This window comes from Genypterus blacodes, unplaced genomic scaffold (assembly GCF_046128005.1).
Source record: "Genypterus blacodes isolate CSIRO-AG114 ecotype Tasmania unplaced genomic scaffold, CSIRO-AGI_Gbla_v1 ptg000234l_1, whole genome shotgun sequence".
In the NCBI taxonomy this organism is placed as follows: Eukaryota; Metazoa; Chordata; class Actinopteri; order Ophidiiformes; family Ophidiidae; genus Genypterus; species Genypterus blacodes.
This window is the reverse complement of record NW_027467032.1, coordinates 41,862-63,226: the sequence shown is the minus strand read 5'-3', so window position 1 is coordinate 63,226 and position 21,365 is coordinate 41,862. Positions and strand designations below refer to the sequence as shown.

The window sequence follows — 21,365 nt, the reverse complement described above, 5'->3', positions numbered from 1 at the left end:
TTGCAGAAAAGACAGTCAACTTAAACAAGAGATACTTCATAAAAAAAACTTTCTCATTGAATGGGTTTTCAGGCGACTAAAGATGATATTGATATTTAATATATTACTTAAATATTCTAATGAAAGAGCTAAATGCAATAGGGAGGAAAATGCAAAATTTTTGAATAGGCTCCTACTTGATAAGGCTTGAATAGGCTCTTGATCATTAAATATAGCATATACTGTATTTGACATGACAACTTGACAACACTGTCATTACTGGGTTCTTGAGAATTGAGAAGTGGGTTACAGGGCAGAAACTCTGTAATATCTAGGGGGCAGATCAGTACAGTAATTACGTAACCCATATGTAACAACATGACAGCTGAAAATAATTGTCACATTTCGGTCTTAAATTGAATTATTGAAAGCTATGTGAATGTGCTGTTTGGACAAAAAGAGGGAAACACAGACAGGAGGACATATTTAGAACGCTTTGACAGTGAAACGATATTGTCAGCATCATTCTGGATGTTTGTATTTTTTTGGTGAAGATCCGAGTTGACTTTAATTTGCTTTGTTGATGAATCACCATAAGAGTGCAATAAATGTATTGAAAAACATGTGCCTTCACTTTCTTAAACATTGTTATGAAGCCACAAAGTTAGTATATATAGTGATTAATAGCAGATCAATGACACTGCTGATGGCTGTTTGACATATTATAGTTAAATAAAATGCGTAGTATCACTTCTAGACGAATAAAAATACTTCAAGGTATAATTTCACTTTGATTTACCAGTTAATATATTCTATAGCTATGGTCTGCATGCACGATCAATCGCGTATTTCCTACGGCCCCTAAAGGCAGCACAAACAGACGCTTTGCTGTTACCAACGGAGCCAAACACCTGAACTCAACTGAACTGCTGCATTGTGACACAAGTGTCCGTCCCTTTGAAATACGTGAACAAACTCCACTCTGCAACTAACAAACGAGCTTCTTAGAGTTCTAACTTGACTTTCAGCAAATAATTCATCTTATCCGCTGACTGGAAATGGACTTAAATCCCTCGTCGTCTTGCAATTCAATTCTGGAAAACCTGAAACTACATTTACCGTCTTTAGACACCGATTCATCAGTACGCTAAGTTTTCCTTTATTCCCATTCCATTTTGAATTTACGGTCCATTTTAGCAAAACGTGAACGCATTTCATTAATTGAAGCTAAACAAGTGAATGTGTGTCCTTACAGTCTGAGAGTGAAGAAGACATCATCTCAGACAGACAAGCTGGTGTTTCCTCGGAGAAGCTGCGTTATGGTTTAATGGAGGAGAGCGATCTGGAGGTCAGTATGAGTGTTGACTCCTTCGCAGACCTTCCTGTGTTAACTCACACTGCATGAAAGCGCGGCTGTGATGAGTATCATCAATAATGGCTGGGTTGCGTTCAGTGTCAGGGACTTGTTATTGTGTTTATGTTTATTGGTTATTGTTATTGTCACTAATAACTTACACCTGTGCTTTTTCCTGTGATGCCCAGTCAGAATGTCCCCTGTGTTTCTGAAACTGAGCTCACAGTATCACCTATGGTAAGCACAATTATGCAGCATAGAGGCAGATGCAAGAATGGCGCCTGAGCATTCAATACATGAAAATACAGCAGTAAAGTACACTAGAACTATGATTTACTAAATATTCAGCTTTTTCCTTTGCTGTCCTGTGCAGCCTGGCACTCGTGAGAACCACATCAAGAAGTTACAAGGAGCCAAACTGAATGTAAAAACACAGGAGGACAACACATATTCCCACCAGCGCTTCCCTGGTCTTTCATTTGCAGTGAGTTCTCAGTTTGGAAACGCAATATGGAAACACAACTTCTAAACACTTAAACCAATGAAGCAGTTGAATGAGGGAAAACCTGTTGTTGTTGTTGTTGTTGTTGTTGTTGTGTCACATATACATTCAGAAGCTCGACCAGGTGGATTTGGATCAAATCCTCCAAACCCTCAGAGAGGATGGGCGGCATGTGCCAGCTGATCCTCTCAAAAACACAAATGGAACGGAACGGTAAACAACTCATGCATTAGGAAAATCCCTCATGACTCGGCTCTGTACATTTGAATCCAGTTGTCTGATTTTTCTGCTTATAGGGAAATAACCTGTCAGAGTGTGTTCAAAGTAACAAAGATGAACAGAAATGGGAATGGATGTGCCAAGAAACATACAGATCCTCAAGATTCAGCGCAGGGAAGAGAAATAGAGGAGTGGAGACATCACTTCTTCCCTGTGAAGTCTGGAAAATGTGAGCAAACAACCCCGACACACATAGAAGCAAAGCAGGAGAGGTAGGAATCAGCTTTCAGTATTGAATCAGCAATGCACATGTAAGCAACTGTCCCTATTGATGTCAATGTGTATTGCTAGTGACCAACACAGAGAGAAAGTCCAGCTGCAATCAAAACTCAAACAACACAAGAAAATATATCAGGAGTTGGCGAAACATCGTCCAACCAAATCTGTGTGTGGGAATCAACCAGCTGCAGAGGAAACTGCTGTGCTCTACGGTGGCGTGAGTACCTCAAGACCACAAGATGAAACCATTTCAAAGACTCCACCTGTACCCAACCTGTACAGTATTATGGTTTGTCCTTCAGGAAGTATCTCATCGACAGCCCATTCACGCACTACCAGCAGATGTTGACAGTAAAGAGTGTGTGTTGCTGACTGTCAGCCTCCGCAGCCCCGGTGTGGTTGCAGGCAGTAGTCATGGGAGAGGACAAGACTGGAATTTGGACGTGTACAACACTTTAGTGGCCTGGCTTCTGTCGTTGGTTAGTTGCTTTTGTTTCGCCTAATGTTCGCCGATTTCGCCATTACTTGAGTGTTCTGCCTGTGCCAGGTGGACCCAGGCGGACCGTGTGACGAAGATGAGGCAGGTGTAGCAGCGCCTTTCAGGGTTGAAGGGCTTCAGCAGGTGTGGAGGAAAGATGGATTTGGTTTGCAGGTACTTGTGAGCCCCCAGCAGCACTGTGATACATCAGAGGTAAAGAGTAAAAACAACAGTAAATACTCTGTGGCTGTCAACTCGGTTACTGGCGCACGGTGATGCTGTACTTGTTATTTATTTGCAGAGAGGTAACAGGGAGAAAAGCCCTCCATCTTTTTACCAGCGCGTCTGCCAGTTCCTCTCTCAGACCCCCCTGAGTGTCATTGCCCACTGGCTACCTGAGCTCAAAAGCCTCCTGGACCAGCAGGCCTGCGACTCGACCATCCACCTGCCTTCTCTCTGCTTGAGTAGCTTCATCTCTGCCGCCCCCAAAACAAAGGTTGGGCGCCTGTGCTTTTATGTTTTTCTAAGTACTGAGGCAATTTCCAATCCTGTTAATTTTGCGTTTCAGGCAGTAGATATGACATTGGGTCTCAGTCCAGGGTTTTACTGGCAGACCTTGGGAACTCAGGAGTGTGTTTGCCAAAGCAGAGAGACCATGGTCACGCCAGAGCTGCACACAGAGGTGAGGACTTTGTTCATCAGCAGTCCACTTTGTTTCTGTTCAGTGGTGGTAAGTGAACTGAGGTCTGGCCCTGGTTTGGTTGCAGGTCGCGCTCGCTCTGGGGTCCACCGCATTCTTCCTTCATCCTCTGGTATCTCACTACACTCTGCAGTGCCTCCTCGACTTAGGACTTGACGTGTGTGGTTTGCGGCTCCTTTATCCGCCACGGTGGTTCCTGAGTAGCGCACCTGGTAGCACGTTACTAACTTCTTTAGTTTACCTGTCACCTTAAACCCATACCTGACCTAGGACCTTCCATTACCTTTCCTCTGCCTTTGTTTCCTTCTTTTGAAACTGTTACGTGAGACCAAAACACAGTGATTAAACACAGGCAGACCCAAATGACTCCCTCTGATTTGTAGATGGTAAGGTGTTCAACCTAAGTGATGATGAGGGCTGCCAACCTGTCGTCGCCCTGGCTGTTCGGGGTCCTCATGCCCACTCAGCTTTGCAGAATTTAACCCGTTCCTCAGATGCTCTGCTGGACAGAAAACAACACCTTCGGGTCGTCTACTCCTATCATCAAGCCAGCCGAGTGCACAGGGAACTCTGCGTCTGGTTTGCAGGAAGACTTCCAGGAGAATGTGCTCAGAATCAAAACCAACCTTTGAACAGGTTTGTTGTTAAAGTCTAAAAACCAAACGGTTATCTTTGTTTTGTGAAATTATCAAACTATCTTGGTCAATCTTTCCAACAACCTATCATCAGTCAACAGAAGCATATCCTCCTTCTATGCAGAGTTGCACCCTCAGAGGACAGAATCAGCAGCAGTGCCAATGATTTAAGTTCATCATCTGCTTTTCTCTGCGCTACAACTCAAGGTACTGCAACACAGAAATGCGCTTAAACAATTGGGAAGAATACAAGTTTGTGTCCAGGCGTCATTTTCACAGGACTAAAGCAGCTAAACCTTCTTCCTCCTCGTATATATAGCCGACATACTGCTTGTAGTGTCCCCTGTGGTGGCGCCACGTTGTTACGGTCGAGTGCTGGCCGTGTGTGAGCGCAGAGGCTTCAGTCTGAGAGGCCTGCAGAGGCTGCAGATCCACAGCCAAGAAGCCAAAGTGCTCAGACTCACCAAGCAGCAGGTGGAACAGAGAATATGTTACTCCTATTTTAGGGAATTTAACTTTATTTTATATTTTGCTTAGATGTGGAGAGTGAAATGTGTCTACCTGTGCGTTCCCTCCGTAGGCACGCGTCTTCTGCAGTCCGCCTGCTGCACAGCTGAATCAGCAGGAGCTGCACTCTAGCTGTCTGGTCTTATTACTGAGGAGAGAGAACATCCTGCGCCACAGCGTTCGTCTGCCAGCAGGTGACTAATCTGATGTGGAATCGGAAGTTGTTTTCCATCTTTCCTGTTTGAGAAGTAAGAATGTAACCAAGCTTCTCATCTTCTTTTCATCCTTAAAATAACTTTTACCGATTGTTGTGTCAGCACTGATCAGAGAGTTGGAGACACAGGGGCGGTTGGGTTGCATCGGCTCCATGTCCCATGATGTTCCATCAATGGAGCCAAGCTGCTGCTTCCACACGGTTCCTTACAGCAGTGACATGTTCTCCACCTTTGGTGAGCCCCGTGATTTCAATGTCAGCACAGATTCTGCTGGACCCTCCTTCACCCCTCGGCCCTGTCATGTTTGCAGTGTACTTTTGTGTTTTAGTCAGGGGGATGTGGGAAGTGCCAGATCCTTCCCGTGTTGTCCTGTTGCGTCTAACTTGTGAAGCTGAAGCGCAGCAGGTGGTGATTTTGACCCTGTGTGGGACGAACATGAGCCGACGACTGAGCCTCCTGCACAGAGCGCTGACAGGGGGGTCAGACGGTGGGTGAAGTTTGTTCTCTCATCATGACTCTGCCATCCTGTCTAACAGCCACTATGGTGCTGATGGATTGTCCACAATAGTTTAAAAAGAAAAAATGCACCGAAGATGTCTTCACACCTGTTTTTCGATGATTTCAAAGGTGCTGGATTTGAGCTGCTGAGCCTGAAGTGGCTGCCAGCTCTGACTCAGGTGCAGGCCCAAGAACTGAGTCCATACGAGGTGGGAGAGCCGCTCTGGCGTGGCAGCCTGCACACTCTGATGTCACATCCTGTCCTAGCGTGCCAGCTTCGGAAGGTGGATGCCTTCGCTTCAGTACGGCAGCTCCGACCACAACACGACCCCGGGGACCTGAGTGTTCTGGTGTCGCCCACACCTGAAGCAGCCTTCAGACAAGCCTCAGTCCTCTTTGTCCAGCCGAGATGAATGTAGCTTTGGATGTGACCAACTCTGCATAGATTTGAATGCAAGCCTCCAGTCTCTTTTATCTTTCATTTAGTTTTCATAGTTCAGCCCAATTCAGTCCAAATTGGTTTGATATGGTGGCAAAATGGCTGAAGATCATTTAATTTGTTCATTTATTGTGACATTGGTGAGTGGTTTTCTGGAATAGATGTTGAAATTTTGACTTGATTCCACACGACCTTTGTATGTTGTGCTAAAAAACAAAGTTTTGCTTGCTCATTGGCACTGGGGTGCACTCTCTGCCTTGTAAACACTCCACCCTCACAGCTGGAGCTGTTGGAACAGCTGATGAAGTCTGGCTGCCATCTAGTGGCAGGGAGGAAGAGCGGACACCTAGCAGAGGCAGGTCATGCAGAGACTGATGTCAAGTGGAAATGGAAGCTCTTTAAAACGTTCCGTACTTCCTTGATGTTTGTTAAGTCCATCTTCGCGACTGCTTGCGACAAAGGGACAAAATACTATACTGCAGGCTGACATGTTTACCTGACAGATTATTGTTCGAATTACATTCACTAAATTAAGTTTCTATTTATTTCCCTCTGGTGTCTGTTTGACTTCTTTAGGTTGTACGACACAAAAAGTATTCACACACTTCAGATGAAAAATTATTTTAATTTTCAAGATGATAAAAATAATTTTGTGAACTTTGTAAACCATTGCATAACTGTAGTGTAACAATTTAACAAATGTTAACAAACTAGTAATACACTACAGAAAATATATGGTACACAAAAAGAAAGAAATCTGCCTTTCTAAGTTTTGCACCTAGTTGTGTTCACAACACAAACATGTCAATTATACCAACAGAATCATTCTAAGATTATCCTACATATCCATACAATGTGTCACATAATGGACCTGTGTTTCACTCTAAAATGTCTTAAACCCATTGACATGAATTAATGTGTGAAATGCAGCTTCCTCAGATTAAACACATGAAACCACCGAATCACCCTGAGAAAAACACTTCTCATTCTGCTGACACATAAAAACTTGAAAACTTGAATTGGTTTTAGTTCTAATAAATTTTATTGAATAGCAGTTCACAACTAGATGCTACATCATAATGAATTAACTGCGCTCCATAATATTCCAGTGACCTATTCATTGAATATCTAATTTAGAACAATACATTCAATATTTCAGGGCTTCAATGTTAAAATAACATTTCTACTGAAATTGTATAGTATATGGAACGACCGGTTCCACATTCAGATTATTTACTTTTGACAACACTTGTTGTGCTAGTATTTTTACTTAATTTGAACAGCTCCATACACCATAGTCATATACAAGATTGCATAAATCTTCAGGCTCCATTTTCATAATATTAAAAACAAAAAGACAACACAACAACTAACAATAATGCAAAATAGATTAAACTATTCCAATGCAGAGCATAATGATACATCAATGATACAGATCATTTACAAGAGTCCTCCTATTTGGTGCTTTTGTCTTGCTCATAATTGAGTGTTTGGTGCCAAATGACTAATTGTGATGGGACTGATGGGACTGTAGGTATTGCTGCTTCCTTCTGTGGCATGGCAAATACAGACGCATGGACATCATCAATACTAACCACTGTTTGATCCTGTGACTGTCACTTGATTAGCCTGAATAGACAAAATATTAACCATCACATTTGAATAACACTTTAATGGTCCACAGACACATCTTAAGGCACTGGAATTTTGATTCTAATTAAGCACGTTACATTGAGACGTTTACTCGTGTGTCATAGCAATAATTCTCTTCATACCAATCAATAGTTTATAATTATAAAAAGGCACAGGTGTAGTTGGAAGTTTAATTGGTCCTTTCTCAAGATAAATTTAACAAATCTAACAAAACTCGGATCGGGGAAAAGAGAGAGGGCCGACAACAAATTATCATATGCGGGTATTTGAATTCTGTCTGTATCTGCCATTGGTGCTCGTCACAATCATTGATTCGCGTCATGTTACAAGAAAGAAAACAAATATGGACCACGGCTTTAAGAGATAGAAAACTCAACGCGTCAAATAGAAAGAAAGCACCTTACAGTCACCGAAGGCCGACCAGAACAGCACTTAATGCTTCACCATCCACTTCTACACGGACTGAGATTATGTAGTTAAGCAAAACTTAACAAGAAAATACATGAACAAACATCAGAACACCACTAGAGTAAGTTTATAGTTTATATGGCCGCTTCAGAAGCACAAATGTCATTCAGCTCTGACGTTCCTTCACTGCAGACAAACTGACACTGAATCCTGCCCTAAGATCAGCGTGTGCCAGCCAGTATTGCACAAATCTGCCATAAACGCGAATGTATGTATACTTTTTTGGGAAAATTAACCTAAATACACATTCCCTAAGGAGTTAACCCATGTATTTTTGATCATCTCTGTATCAAACCACTAGAGCTGACTTAAGAACCAACGCAAAAGAAGAGGATGTAATTACTGTTAATGAACACGTCTCTATTTAAGGTACTAGGTGATTTAGTTTCTAATGAAATCAAATGGATGATGAAATGTAATAAGAAACAACAACAGTACAGGTCTTTGGTAAAATTGCAAAAAATGGGCTCATGTCCATTAATGTTGTAAGCTAAAGCCATTGGCATAGTTGTGTCATCGACTCACTAAGAGAACAGATTCATGCAAGAAAAAAAGAAATCCACCCCAAAAACAGAATTCCTGTCGTTCACATTGCTGGATTTCTCGACATTGACAAGATTGCGAAGGTTTGACAGAACGTTTAGAAATGGCGACTGAACAGTACGAAGCTAACGGCCAGTGCAGTAACTCCCGACGCGTCTCTGCTCGTCTGTCCGCTTATCTTTGTGTTCTTCATGAAAAATTCTGTTCGAAGCAAATTTTCCCTTTAGAATACAGATTTGGACAGCGACTACAACACCACTTTGGTTCATTTTTTAGAATTTCACACCAGACATCATTAATCCAGTTGGCTTCACAGGCAAAACAAGACTGAAAGTATAAAAATCGACCAAAAAGACCCTGTGATACAATGAAAACTAACCATTTAGCTGCACCATACACTGCCACCCAGTGGACAGGAGGGGGAAAACAACAACAAGCGCCAAAAAAAATCAAAAAACAAAAACACAGCTTACCTTCAATTGATTTTTTTGAAAAAAGGGGACGTTCTACAGCATTACAGGTCTGTGACATCATCCTAAGTGATTTACAAAAGTACTGAAAAATTTACCTCAAAATGGATTTTACAAACGGACCACTCCATCAAATAAGCGCTTTGTGCCGTTAAGATTCAGAAGACGGACTCGTTTTTCTTCCAAATTCCTCAAATCGGAGCTGTGGATGCACGACGACATTCAAACATCTAAAATGTGTTACGTGGAAAACTACATTAATACCTTTTTTTTCCAGTAGCAGCGAAGCTCACAGAAGTTAAGAAGCCTTTTTAACTACACTCAAAAGTAATCAATACAAATATCCTGGCAGTGTGACAAAGAACATTTCTCTTTTTTTGTAGCTGGTTAATATATCGCATAACATGCAATACCAAAAAGGATTCAGCCTGCCGTTTATACCATAGAAGAGAACCATGAAGACGCTAAAATACCATAACCCTTTCATGTAAGATAGTTGTCCCTCTGAGTTGTTAAATTGCAGTTTATGTGAATGTAAACAATGCATTTTACCATATGTATAAGTAGCAAAAAGGTGTACCTGGAGATACATGACTTTCTATTGAATTCAAAGCGAGAATAATACGATTTTTTCTTTCCAACACAGTAGAAGGTCATTTCAATTTGAGTAAGCTAAGCACAAAATCCTACTGAAAACTCCCACCGAAGAGTCAAACTACGGAATTCTACTGTAGAATCATTTCAATACGATCAACTGAAGTAACTCGACGGTTTAAAAAAAAAAAAGAAAGAAGCATTTTTTCAGACGTTGCTGTACAAATTCTTGTGTCCTATGTTTGCATACTCCCAAATGTTTGAATTGAAAAGAGTGAAGCTGCACCGAAAGAGCACCACGGCCGAGGAATGAGCAGGGGGGAGGGGGGTTGGGGGTCATGTGGGGTCAGGGGAGGGGAGGGGGCGCGGCTCACTTGTTAAGGTTGAAGTCAGGACACAGGCACTGACAATCCGTGTCTCCACATAATTATCTTCCCGCAGAAATACTTAATGGGATTGGGCCAAAGTACACTGGTGTACATACAGAACATATTTACACATCCAAAGAGACCCACCACTTGTGTGTGTGTGTGTGTGTGTGTGTGTGTGTGTGTGTGTGTGTGTGTGTGCTCTGAAGATCTCTACATAAACCTTTTCATCTACGGCAAGGCACTTTAGAGTTAGAGGCCGATATGTTCTAGATCCCTACAAAAACTCACCATGATCCGGCTTTTAGCAAATACGATACATGCTTGTCTAAACGGCTAGGCTATAGAAATCTCTAAAAGACAAAGACTAAGTGATTGAGTAACAGCCTTAACATGGAGCATGTGCCTTACTGATATTACAGCTGCTGGTTATGCCTAAGATGCAGTTTAAATTTGCACTTATTTGATTGAAATTTTATAAATCTAACTATGAAAGTAGAAACTATTAAGTACTTTTTCTATGAAAGCTAACTAATATGTAGAACCATTTAACAATAGGAAATATGAAATATTCAAATGATGCTTCACAGTACACACAAAAGCTTCAGACATTAGCTTATATAGAAAACAAAAGTATAAATCTAAAAAAAAAAAAAAAAAAAAATGCAAAAATGACCTACAAAGCAGCTTAAAGCAGATTTCTATTTACCCTTAACAAAGTCCCATGTCAACAAAGTGCTTTAATAAAAACTCAAACTTCTGAAAGTTGGTCATAATAATGATGCTTGACTGCTTGAATGATCGATCCGATTCCGGGGCGGGAATAAAAACAAATGGGGCTTTAATTAAAGAGGAAACGCGTGTGAGAGTGTGTGAGATTGTTGCGGCGTTACACATCGGATCGCTGGATTCGATTCCGTCGCTGCGTTCATTAATGTTACACCCAGTTACCCACCGCCCCCACAGCCTGGAATGTGTGTGAGTGTGTACAGACACGGAGCCTCCAAATGTTGGGAGCACTTTCTAACAACGCGCTTGGAAGCTCTGCCGCTAATGGGAACACACACACACACACACACAGATATATCTGTCTGGAATTGATAAGGTTAGCTCCAGCATTCCTGCGCTGACTGAGACGTTGCTTTTATTTCGCCGTGTTCCTCTTTAACCAAAGAGCAGATCACCGCTGAGGTTTGCCGTCTTATGATTCATATCACAGGATAAACGGTATTTGTGACTGAACTTACCATTTACTGGTAGTAACTTGTGCATATTAACTGTTTTCAATGATCAATAATGGTTGCTTTGTCTCAACAATCCCACTTCGAAAGATACAAAGAAACACTTTTCAATCACTGTGTGTTCATTTCTCAAATTGACTAAATGGACACAGATGTACATCGGACACAGATGAATCCCACGGGAGTTAAAATTAGATCAATGTTTGTATTTTCAGATCAGATAAAATATTTAAGTTAGTTTTCCCATCCCCAAATCTAAGAATCTGGTGGAACAGATTTGGTTGAGCACCTGGTTAACTGGCTTCACCGTGTGTGTGTTCACAGGATTCCTTGAAACATATGGGTTGAAATGTCCCGTGTGCGCGCTCTGAGGCTGCGTTTAAGTAAGTGCAAGTAGTAAGGGACGCCACCTCAGGAGATTAAGAAACGCATTTAACCACACAAGCGTAGTGGGAAGTCGTTCCGATGTGTCTGTGTTCTGTGTTTGAAACAGGAAGTGCTTACAAAACCTCGATGATTCATATCTAAAGACAAGACGGCTGTCCTAGATATTGGAAAATCTGAAAAATGAAGACCTCTGTGCGTCCAAAGGGCATCACAGGTCATATTACTGACCATATTTTGAGTGCATAGCTCCGCCTACAGAAAGCCTGGGCTCGATCAGACTCAGCTACACATAAGAACGAGCAAAGCCTCAGCGGTGAAATCCCCCTGTGCTCCGTCTGAGTCGGGACGCCGCGTATTTGATCAGTCAAACATCATTTAAATTCTCTAAATTCACTTTTATGAAACACACACATTGCTATTTAGAATAGAAAATGTAATATGCATTAGTAGTTTTTCAAAGGGCTAAATCTTTAAATAGTACCTCGAGTAATTGTACATCACCACTTCAATATTTTTGTTCTACAGTAGGGACATTCTGTTTTACTAGGTGCACAGTTCTCACATAGTACATAATGTTGGCAAGGCTGCAGAACAATGCAACGATCATGCTTTTGGCAAACTATACATTTCTTTGACTGAAGCTGATATATTACCTGTTGGGGGAAGAAAAGAGTGAATATCAGCTCAGCGGCTCAGCAAAACATGGCTCATGCAGACTTTTGAAATGAGCATGCGTGAAGAGAAACGTGGCTCTGCGACGAGTGAAGTGCAGTGTGTGATCTGGTCTGTCTTACCCCGTCTATAAGGTCTAGGTCATTACGCAGCTGACTCTGGAGAGAGTGAAGCTTTGACAGGGGGAGCTGCGCCAGCTCCCCGTAGCTGCGTAGAAGAGGCGTCCCAGGGGTGCGACAGAGCATGTCAAAGTCAGCCTGGAGCTCCTTGAGCTTGCGCTCCGCCTCCTCCCATTTCTGCTCGGCCAGCTGCCGCTCTGCCTCGGTCGTTTTCGCTTGTTCCTTTGCTTCCAGAGCGTCTTTCTGGCAGGCTTCACACGCCTGGAACAGAGCCCCACGTTTTACTCAACTCGCAATATACACAAATTGGGTTTTCAAATGATTGATCAAGCAGAGAGATGTAGGTAAATGTGTGTAAATGTGTAAATGACTTCTAACACTGACTTGTTTGACTTGATGCCAGGCCTCCTCCCACTGTTTGATCTTCCTCTTGGCCTCGTCCAGCTCTCGAAACAGACGAGCCAGATCGGCACTGCTGGTTGCCGCGGTCAGGCTGCTGAACACTGGAGACGGGCTGGGTGAAAAGCTGCCACTTACAAAGTCCCATATGCTGCCAGCGCCTCCATTCAAGCCTGTGAAGTGTCAATCCAGCGTCCACAAGAGGAAGCACAACAGAAACGTGTTAGCTGACCGTTAACTTCAACACAAAACCAAAATATCATATATCAAACCAAGACGGCCGTACATATGTCTAATGTAAACGAGCCTCATGCTTTTATCAGGCGAGCAGATCAAATGAATAGGAGGCTGACGTGCTCAATACTTCAGGAAGAATCTGTCCTCTTGTTGATCAAATGAGGCCCAGAGATTAAACTATCAATTCAAATCTGCTCACTCAGACACTCGAGGTTAGCTTGAGGCCATCTTACCCAGAGAGTTCTGGGAGGAGGAGGTGGGCGTGCCCAGGAGTCCGTGCTCTTGCTTGGCCATCATGGCGGATGATGGGTTTTGCTGCGAGAGCAGCGACTGGGACAGGGACTGGGAGAGGGAGCTGAGCGGCGAGGTGGACAGGGACGACAGAGAGTTAAAAGAGGACGACCGCGCCAGGGAGCCGGGAATGTTAACTGGGGCGGAGCCACCCAACACCCTTTGACCTGGGGAGAACAAAACAAATGCTGCCGTTACTTTGAGATGTACTTAACTTTATTTAATGGATTTATAGATATTTAACCCACGGCAAGACTTTCACACGGAAGGCGTCCTTACTTGCCAGTCCGACGCTCCTGTCTTGCTCCTCTAACTCCCTCTCAAGAGACGCAACATTAATGTCGCTGAAGTTGAGGTCCAGCGCAGAACCTGAGAAAAAGCAAAACACACCCGACTTCAATTTAAGGGAGGAAGGGAAAGGAGGAGGAGGAGGGTGGAGGGATTCTGCTGGTGTAAACCCGGAGGCTTCGCCCCTTCTAACGCACCTATGACCGACTCCACCGTGTTGCTCCCCGGGTAGAATGGCGTGGCTTTTGCATTCATGGTTGATAAGGTGGTGGGTGAAGAACTGTCCGAGCCGATACTGGAGGCCAAGCTGGATGTGATACTGGAGGTAATGCTGGATGCCAAAGGGTTCACCGCTGAGAATACACTATTTTGTGTCTAGAAAGGGAAGCAGGAGCATGGGTGTGTCATTGTTCTGCCAGCGTGTACACCTTCACATGTTCAGCAACCGTATCATACTGCTGTGTCGTCACAAACCTGCTTGTCTTGGTCCATCAATTTGTGATCCATGTGTCCCTTGTTTTTACTCTGCAAATGTTCGAATAAGAGAAAAGACAATGTTATGGAGCCTATTTGAAGCATTTCCAGCCCTTTACAAGCTACACGTCTACAGGGATAAGTAGGACTCAAGTGTCATCAGTGTCATCTTAGAGAGGCACGTACAATGGGTTTGGAACAATGCAAATGATAAGCCAATAACTGAGATGAAGACAAAATAAGACGTGGTAAATTATGAATGACAAACAAATGAGACAAATGTGAAGAATGATGTGTTAGGTGCTGAGGCCTGTGTTGCCTTAAAGCTAAAGAGGGTCGTGTCTGTGTACCTGATCCTCGCGTTCAAAGCCCGGAGCTTTAGGATAGTTACACGTCAGAGACGACACACTGGACGTGGCCGACTCTGAACATAAACTACCGTTAGTTAAGCATTTGGGTCTGCTGAAGGATCCCACTGGGGATATCAAACTGTCGCTTCCTGAGCCTGCCGTTACAGTGGAACTATTAGAACATGAGACCTGGGAAAGAGAAGTGGACAGAATCTCAATGAAGTAATGAAGCAAGCAAACAAAACGCATCATTCTGAACCGGAGCATGAAACTGTGACGACGGCCGAGAGAGGGAAACATCTTCAATCTGAGCCACAACGTAGCGACACACCGAGCTGCTTCCTGTTCATTTATCCCCTTTAACTTACACAGTATCTTCTTCTCTTAAAACAATGTGGGAATGGAATTTAAAGCATTGAAAAAGAAGAGTAATCAGAATAGTACAGGATGAGCACTGGGGCCAATTGAGACATTTCTATTGGATAGGGAGGAGGAGCTAAATGGCGCCCGGTCCGCTGCAGACCCGGGTTCATGTCCTTATGCGATGTGTGAAAACCAAGCGGGACATAAATGTGGTCAAATGCAAAGCAACACGAAGATGAATAAAACTTCAAAAAGCAAATCCTCAGTTAGGTGGTTACTCTACTGAAGCAGACATGTCCACAATATATAAACTGTACATCTATACCATCTCTGGAAATGGATACAATAACTTAACGAATGTGACGACAACAAAAGGAGACGGTGAGATCAAGTGGCTCTGAGAGGAGCCGCAGAGGCGAGGGAACATACGTGTCCTACTTGGCCGTTGCTACTGGTTGCGCTGGTGTTGGAGTTTCCCCCGCTGTTCCACTCGCTGACAGGACACTCTGAATACTGCTGAGAGCCCAGCTGGGACTGGGAGCTGGACTGGATCGCTGTCAGCAAGGAGCTCATGGTCTCTTCTGTAGAGGGAATCCCTGGAGAGGTTAAAGTTCATATTAAAATGCACCGCTGTGGTTGTTGTTGTCGTTGTTGTTATTGTTGTTGTTGTCGCCTGTTATGCTGAACATTTCAATGAGCAAATGAGTCAACGCATAACAGCCTCAACCACACGCTGCCATTCTTAAACAAATGGATTAGTCACAGTCCCCTTGTTGGGCCGTTCCGTTATATAACAGCCGCCTCTACGAGCATGACACTGACACACACTCTCACTTACTTTCTACGTGTGCGAACGCACAAAACGGCCCTCTGGGACAGTATCCAGTCTGCCGCATGTCGTTGCATTTGGTTGACTTGTAGATCTGGGAAGAAGGGAGAAACACGAGCCAGTGAATCTGAACAAGTCAATTCATTCTGTAGCATTAGTCCGACCCTCCTAATTGATGCCCTCACTCACCTCTGGGTGAAACTGCTGCTCGGTGCGAGAGTGACAATACTGGCAGCCGTCGCCGCTGTCGCACTTGGATGGCTCGCCCCACTCGTCGCCGTGCTTGACGTTGGGACACGGGGTGGACCTGCGGCGTCACGCACGGTCAGAGCGGCTTCTTAACACACCACTTAAGACAACAAATGTCACTTTTAAAAGAGTCGCGCCTCACCTGTACTTGAACTTTCGGGGGTTCCGCCTTCGATCTCTACTGTTGTGGTAATGGGGGCAAGCGTAGCCCTGCCTGCATAGTCTTGGGGGTTTGGTACACTGATCTGTTTTGTAGTTGGCTAAAACAAAGTTGGTATCTGGAACAAGGACAAAACAAACAAGACATTGAGACAAAAGCTTCACCTGGGCTGCAGCATCAGTGTGTGTTTGTGGGAGCGGGTGTGGGGGGGGGGGGTCACTGACCTTGCCATCGGGGGTCCTCGGTCAGGGTTTTCTCTATCATGGCCTGGCTGGCTAGTACACCGGGCTGCAGATCAGGAATACCTTCCCCAGATCCCAGCTGTCCATTCTGGAGGGCCTCTTGTGCTTGGATCTCCCTGTACACAGAAGGTCCAAGGGTTTATTCCCCCAAACACAACAAACTACAGCCAGATCGCCTGAAAGCACCAGACTAGTTTAAGCCCTTAAAGTGTGTACGTTTAAGTCATTTAAGCGAGGTGTCGAGCCAGTTTATATGCTTGTCTAACTCACGGTAAAATTTAATTTGAGGATTTATTACAGGAGAGTGTGTAAGAGCCACACACACACTCTGAAACAGTATCTTAATCTACAGAGTGTTAAACAGAAGGGCTAACAGCTTTGCTTTGTGTTGTTTTGGCTCGGGGCCTTTCAGCGTTGCTCAATAAAACATGTTTATCTAGTCTCAGGTGCTTTTTCCTTTTTGAAGAGAGAAACGCATTGAAGCAAATCCTTAAAAAGAAAATGAATAAAAAAGCTACAAACTGCGGCGAATTGTGAGTTTGCTGCTCTATGACACGCTCTGTAGGGAATCGGGTTTACTGTTTCCGCTACGGCTACGTCAGGGCTGAATTGTTCACACTGTCGGGAGGTTTGTGAGTGAAGCGTTTGGCAGGCGGGAGAGGCGAGCAGGTCGCCCGTTTGCTCTGTGTGTCACCTGATATCGTAGACGGGAGGTCGGAGATCATGTGGCCCGTGAGCGAAAGCACAGTGGAGGCCGTTCTTCACACAATGGCCCCGAGCGTCCGTCTCATGGATACAAGTGCCTGTCTTGTAATAGCGTAGGTGGTACTTGCGCTCGGTGTCGCCAGTGGTTCGGTGCAAATAAGGACAGCTAGAAGGGACAAAACATTTAAAGACATTAGAAGCCTACCTGGATAAGAATGTGGATGTGTGCTGTGGTACAATGAACACGCTGTCTGCTCGCTTTAAACTGTGTGAGCCTGGAGACAAAATCAAGATATAACGAGCAGCATCTGTGTGTGCATTCAAAGAATATCATACTAGATGGTCCGTGTCCCGTTATTACCACTCATGCTTGTGCGCGCCGTCTACACACTGTATATACGTCAGCAAAAAGAGGAACACCATGGAGTGACTTTGCCAATTACACAGGAAACGTTCATTCCTCTTAAAGCTGGAGGTGGACGGTATAATTACATGTGTAGGACTGGGAAATGATGACAAAAACAATTATTAAACCCCTGACACAGGGGAGCACTGCAGAGGTACGTTAACAACCATCACAACAATTAATTACCAGCAGACGTCTCTCAGCGCATTAGGGAGAAATCTGGATGGATGCAGACGTTTGAATCAGGACTCAAACTGCACTGGTGACTGCCGTGCTGACGCCGCAGCAGAGCCACAAATGTATAGCCAATAAGCCTCTTCAATAAAGCCAATTTTTCTTTTCTTGAGTAGCAACAGTTGCTATAGCAACACATAAGGTCATACAAAAATAGCTGCTATTGGCAGAGGAGGGACAGGGAGGATTGCGGCGCTCGTTCTGCATAAGTTCTTCTCCTCGTGGTGCTTTATTAAGCTTTGCACCAGTCAGATCCAATAATCAGGCTGAGAGAAGCAGCTGAAAGGGAACTCAGTCTTTATTGACTACCTGGTGAAACATAAAAGGGGCTTGTCAGTGCTGCCTATTCAGACAATATCATATTTCTGTGACACGGATAATAATACTGAGAAAAACACACCACTCTCCTTAAGCCAGGAATAGAAGCTTTTCACAGGATGTTTGCATTGCCTGCGTTCCTTTATGCTACAAGAGAACCACAGTTGCCTCAAAACAATGAAAGCCATCTGTTCATACTATATAAAAGGACAAACACAAACAACATTAATAAGCTGGCAGCTTGTGACAGCACACTGGAAATCTACATTTGAAACATGAAGTCTTTGAGACCAGAGTTCCTACAAGCAAAGGGAACATATCTTAATGTATATATAAATATATAAACATATAAATATATATCACAGCACATTTGGAGAGACAAAACCAATACTCAAGATCCAGTTTTCACAATTCAATACAAGGTGTGTGAGTCAGAGATCATTTGAAAAAATTTCATTCATAACCAAAATGCACAACACATTTAAACTAATGACTAGAGATCCATTTCAATTTGTTGTGTATAAATGATTGTGAACTTTCTAAACTCATACAATAACAAATGTTTAAAGTCAGACACACCGGGACAAGATGCAAACTGTGTTGTAGAATTGACTTTTTGCAGCATTGCATCAATCCTCTGTCTTAACCACAGCACAATGACTGAGCTTCAATACTGTGTGTGTGTGCATGACTGAGAGGAAGCAACAACTCAACTCTATGGAGGCTTACCGGTCACAAAATATCTCACAAGACAAAGGGAAACGCTCGCACCGTTCAGAGCCGATGCAATAAGACACCTTACACCTATAACATACATACCTGAGGAACCCACACAATACTATGTGCAAACAACTTCGCGGTTTTGCAAAGCAAACCGTGTAATCTAAATAAGTCACGTGACAGCACCTTCAGGCGCAAACACATCAGTCACCTCAGGCTGGAGCCCCTAATGAAAGATAGTGCTGAGCAAACAAAAAGCAATCTACAGGCATGTTCCCGTGTCAACAAGGGGACACATATGGAATACTAAGCAACTGGAGTCTTTGTTTTTACATTTAAGAGTTGCTCAAATAAATCATTTTAACTATTTAAGGAGACTTGTAGTGTAATTTTATAGCGTAGTCAGAGAAAACCTCTCAAATAACACAAAATCTACCCAAATTTCCCACAGAATGCACAGGTAGAACACTGCTTGGAGGGTGTTTGAAGGACTTTACACCTCCAGCTGCGGTCATAGGTTCAAATTCAAGTCTAAGCAGTCAGTAAATACATTATTGGACCTAGTTTATCCATCTTGCACAACTCTGAGCCGTGAAACGTTATCTATATTTAGTTCACAAGTATGTAGACCAATATGCAAATCACCTGAGGGAGTGTTACTGCATCCACACAGAGCGCACAGCCTCCACCTGTCCGTCAAGCTCAGGACTTGTCAATCAAGCTACTTATTTACCATTCTGTGTTACCTCTGTTTTAAAAGCAACATTACTAAGCCAAAAACTGACACGAACATTCATCATTAATAAACAATCAGTGAATTAATCGTTAATAATACAGGCAGCACAACATCCGGGTACCTTCAACGGCTGCATCCCGAAGTTTGACATTAGGAGGAATCTGAGTAACGGAAGTGGCTGAAAAGCGGGACTTACTCATCTCCGTCGGGGCAAATGCCTGTGGTTTCATCGTATTTCGTGCAGTACACGTCGGGGCTGTAGTTAAAGGTTCCGTCCCGTCTTCTTATGGGTCGCCTCCTCCGCTGGTTGAGAAAATGCCAGTGAAAGCACGTAAAGGGTCTGTGCTGCGTACACTTGTGCTGCAGGAACAACGGGCACTGCTCTGTCCTGAACTCCTTCAAGTAACTGAAACAAGAAGGAGGAGAGGCAAAAAGGCTTGAATCGGGCACTTTTTCGGTTTCCGATTTAACGCGAATAACGTTATTATCTCACAGAAAAAAGTCGCGGGAGAGGACGAACGGATTCGGGGTTGCCGTGTTTATGTAGCTTGTTGGTCTAGCCTACAAAAATGCCTTTGGGTCACGAGCGTTGACTTGGCATTCACAGATAAAACTACGCGCCTATTTTGACGTAGCGCCGGCTGGAGTTCCATAAGCGTACGTCGATAAATGTGCGTAGCGAGAAGGAACTCAAAATAAGGCCGAGCTATTTACAAGCAGACTGGTTAGCGAGTTCCTGGCTAACCGTTTAGCGGGGCAAGTTGACGGTGTATTACCCACGAAATCACCCAAAACAAGATCACAACTCCATTAAACACTTGCTAATGGCTCCGATAACGACTCGCGTGTCAATTCAACGGTTTAATTCGTCCGTGTTGCAAACATTGTGAGTGCTGTCGTTAGCGTGTAGTCACAAAGCCAGGAAAAGCACCATGTTTTTAACGCAGACAAGCGAGTTAAGGAATGCAAGAAATGCAAATGCACATCGCTGCACATGCACGTAAAACTTTCGGTAACGGAGGAATTCATAGTTTGTTTGCGTTCGCGTTACTTACGTATAGTGGGTTGGTTTCTCGGTTTGAGGAGAAGCATTGGCCGCCGTTTTCGAAACCGACGGCATTTTCAGTCAAAACAATGAAATGCGCATGCGCGGGGGATCTGTTGCTTGCATGCATGCACGTCCTGCTGCACGCCGTGGCTGCAGCTGCGCCTGGGTTCCTGCAGGGGGCGCAACACACAGGCGACTCGTTTGTTTACATTTCCTCTGGCTAGTTATGGTTCACAAGAGGCCATTCTCTTACCTCCACTGCCTCCTCAACCTCATTCTACTATTGCTGAAATGTATTTATTTGCATTCTTCATATATTTAACATAAAATACAAATTACCTGTTTAAGTAAATTAGCAATATTTGCACAACTAATTGTATTTTCTGCCTCAAACAGCAGGATGTGTGTGTTAAGGCCACTCAAAATTTCACAACACGTTCCCATGTTCTTAAAAAGGTTAAGAAGGTTCTTAAAAAGTGGGATGTGTGATCTCGGATTAAATTGTGACTCTGGATGTTATAATGGTTTGAATGATGTATTTATTTGTTATATTTGTTTATGCACCTGCCTCTGGTGCTCACAGTGTTTGTCCTTGATCAGCTTGTTACCTGTGTTTCACCTCACTTTGGATAAAAGTGGCTGCAAAATGAACAATTGTGGTCTCGTTTAAAATGACCACAGAGCTCAATCTGACATATTCTCATAACAAAAGGCTGCAGGGCCGTTATACAGGGTCGCAAATAGTTGTAAAGCTGATACTATTTTCTGGTATTTATGTGCATATGCTGATAGAGACTTAGGGTTTGTATTAACTTTTCCTGAACCCATTAAAATGTTGGCCTCTTCTGGTTTACAGGCCATTGTTTGTATATAATATGCAGCAGGATGTGCAATGCTTTTTACTGGTTTTTTATTGCTGCAAATGTAGCTGACACCACAGATGTTATTTCCACATGATGGTAACATGTGCCCTGGGAGAGAGTGACACTTAGATAA

At 43.5% G+C, this 21,365-nt stretch overlaps 2 protein-coding genes across 7 annotated transcripts; one reads left to right on the top strand and one right to left on the bottom strand.

Annotated features, from left to right (window-relative positions):
- The first annotated feature begins 63 nt into the window (after positions 1 to 63).
- LOC143016542 (dynein axonemal assembly factor 8) lies at positions 64 to 6,355 on the top strand. 2 transcript variants are annotated; one of them, XM_076170925.1, is made up of 18 exons: positions 64 to 1,121; positions 1,235 to 1,327; positions 1,707 to 1,817; positions 1,948 to 2,048; positions 2,132 to 2,326; positions 2,406 to 2,550; positions 2,636 to 2,812; positions 2,881 to 3,024; positions 3,113 to 3,307; positions 3,380 to 3,493; positions 3,579 to 3,723; positions 3,895 to 4,147; positions 4,271 to 4,353; positions 4,466 to 4,620; positions 4,727 to 4,847; positions 4,971 to 5,102; positions 5,197 to 5,355; positions 5,496 to 6,355. In XM_076170925.1, exons 1-18 carry the CDS (start codon positions 1,038 to 1,040, stop codon positions 5,777 to 5,779), a joined length of 2,691 nt encoding a protein of 896 aa, XP_076027040.1. In that variant the 5' UTR covers positions 64 to 1,037; the 3' UTR covers positions 5,780 to 6,355. The 2 variants fall into 2 exon arrangements, with proteins under 2 accessions (XP_076027040.1, XP_076027041.1); XM_076170926.1 differs by lacking the exons at positions 64 to 1,121; positions 1,235 to 1,327 and adding an exon at positions 1,388 to 1,570.
- A 469-nt stretch (positions 6,356 to 6,824) lies between these two features.
- Positions 6,825 to 20,454, bottom strand: unkl (unk like zinc finger). 5 transcript variants are annotated; one of them, XM_076170920.1, is made up of 16 exons: positions 20,377 to 20,454; positions 19,518 to 19,727; positions 16,897 to 17,073; positions 16,185 to 16,318; positions 15,943 to 16,078; positions 15,741 to 15,858; positions 15,561 to 15,645; positions 15,152 to 15,318; positions 14,360 to 14,548; positions 14,010 to 14,060; positions 13,733 to 13,910; positions 13,527 to 13,616; positions 13,190 to 13,414; positions 12,705 to 12,892; positions 12,324 to 12,581; positions 6,825 to 12,182 (listed from the first exon to the last, which is right to left on the bottom strand). In XM_076170920.1, exons 1-16 carry the CDS (start codon positions 20,439 to 20,441, stop codon positions 12,027 to 12,029), a joined length of 2,427 nt encoding a protein of 808 aa, XP_076027035.1. In that variant the 5' UTR covers positions 20,442 to 20,454; the 3' UTR covers positions 6,825 to 12,026. The 5 variants fall into 5 exon arrangements, with proteins under 5 accessions (XP_076027035.1, XP_076027036.1, XP_076027037.1 ...); XM_076170921.1 differs by having other exon boundaries at positions 15,161 to 15,318; XM_076170922.1 differs by having other exon boundaries at positions 15,152 to 15,303.
- Positions 20,455 to 21,365: the final 911 nt, after the last annotated feature.